Raw genomic sequence first — 1,182 nt, 5'->3', positions numbered from 1 at the left:
TAATGCTGGAGGGACTGTCTATTAGAGACGCCCAGTGGGTGATGGGAAATGAAGTGGGGAGATTTAAGTCGTCTCGCTTTGCTGGTTAACAGTGATCGTCACAGCAAGAGGGCCTGACCATCGTGATAGGAGGGAGAAGGGCTGATGGTGGTGGGTTCATGGGGACCACGTGGACAGGTCCTTCTGATGGTCTCTGTGTTTTCCCTTATAAAATCTTGAGAGTATAAGCTCAGAATGAGGTGTGGACTTCAGGAACATTGAGGACAGTTGGTTTAGGTTTATTGAAACGGGTCAATTTAGACAACATTTAGACAAGGGAAAACCTGAACATATAACTTTGAGTCTCTGCCTTTCATATATGACATTTTCCCCCGAAATTTGAAAATCCTTTCTAATTCAGATAATGAATGTGTAAGTCAAGAACCACGGATGAGTACAGAGAGGTTCCCCAGGGAAAACTGCTACATAGAGAGGAAACCCCAGACCCTTGGAGGAAAGCAGTCCCTAACTAACATCTGCACCTGCTCCCGGGTCTGAAACATACACTTGTATGTCCTGAGTGCCTCCTGCATCCCCCCTCCTGTCTCACTGCAAGGAGGTTTGTGTCTGGGCTCACACTGACTTCCCCTCACTGTGTATCTTTCGCACAGTAATATACGGCCGTGTCCTCAGATCTCAGGCTGTTCATTTGAAGATACAGCGTGTTCTTGGAGTTGTCTCTGGAGATGGTGAATCGGCCCTTCACAGAGTCTGCATAGTATGTGTTACCACCATCCCAATTAATAGATGACACCCACTCTAGTCCTTTCCCTGGAGCTTGACGGACCCAGCTCATGGCATAATCATCAAAAGTAAATCCAGAGGCTGTACAGGAGAGGCGCAGAGACCTCCCTGGCTGCACCAAGCCTCCCCCAGACTCCACCAGCTGCACCTCACACTGGACACCTGCAAACACAGAGACATCCTGGTCAGGAGACTGTCACACATCCACTGATTCCCTCACTCATATCCACTCACATCCTCAGTGTCTCTTGCTCTCCATAAATTACCTTGTAAAATAGCCACAAGGACAACCCAGCTCAGCCCAAAGTCCATGGTGAGTGTGCTGTCTCGAACCCCGAATGGAGCACGTGGAAATCCCGGGCTGGAGCTCCTTTCCCAGAGCTGCAGGGTCAGGGCTGG

At 49.4% G+C, this 1,182-nt stretch overlaps 1 gene segment (V, D, J or C); it reads right to left on the bottom strand.

Annotated features, from left to right (window-relative positions):
* Nucleotides 1–628: 628 nt before the first annotated feature.
* Nucleotides 629–1,167, bottom strand: LOC112409978 (immunoglobulin heavy variable 3-23-like). The segment is given in 2 exon segments: nucleotides 629–945; nucleotides 1,050–1,167. Coding segments are annotated over 2 exon segments (363 nt in total).
* Between the last annotated feature and the right edge of the window lie 15 nt (nucleotides 1,168–1,182).

This window comes from Neophocaena asiaeorientalis, unplaced genomic scaffold (assembly GCF_003031525.2).
Source record: "Neophocaena asiaeorientalis asiaeorientalis breed wild unplaced genomic scaffold, Neophocaena_asiaeorientalis_V1.1 scaffold1296, whole genome shotgun sequence".
NCBI lineage: Eukaryota > Metazoa > Chordata > Mammalia > Artiodactyla > Phocoenidae > Neophocaena > Neophocaena asiaeorientalis.
The sequence above is the reverse complement of the archived record's forward strand: the minus strand, read 5'-3'. Positions and strand labels throughout refer to the sequence as shown.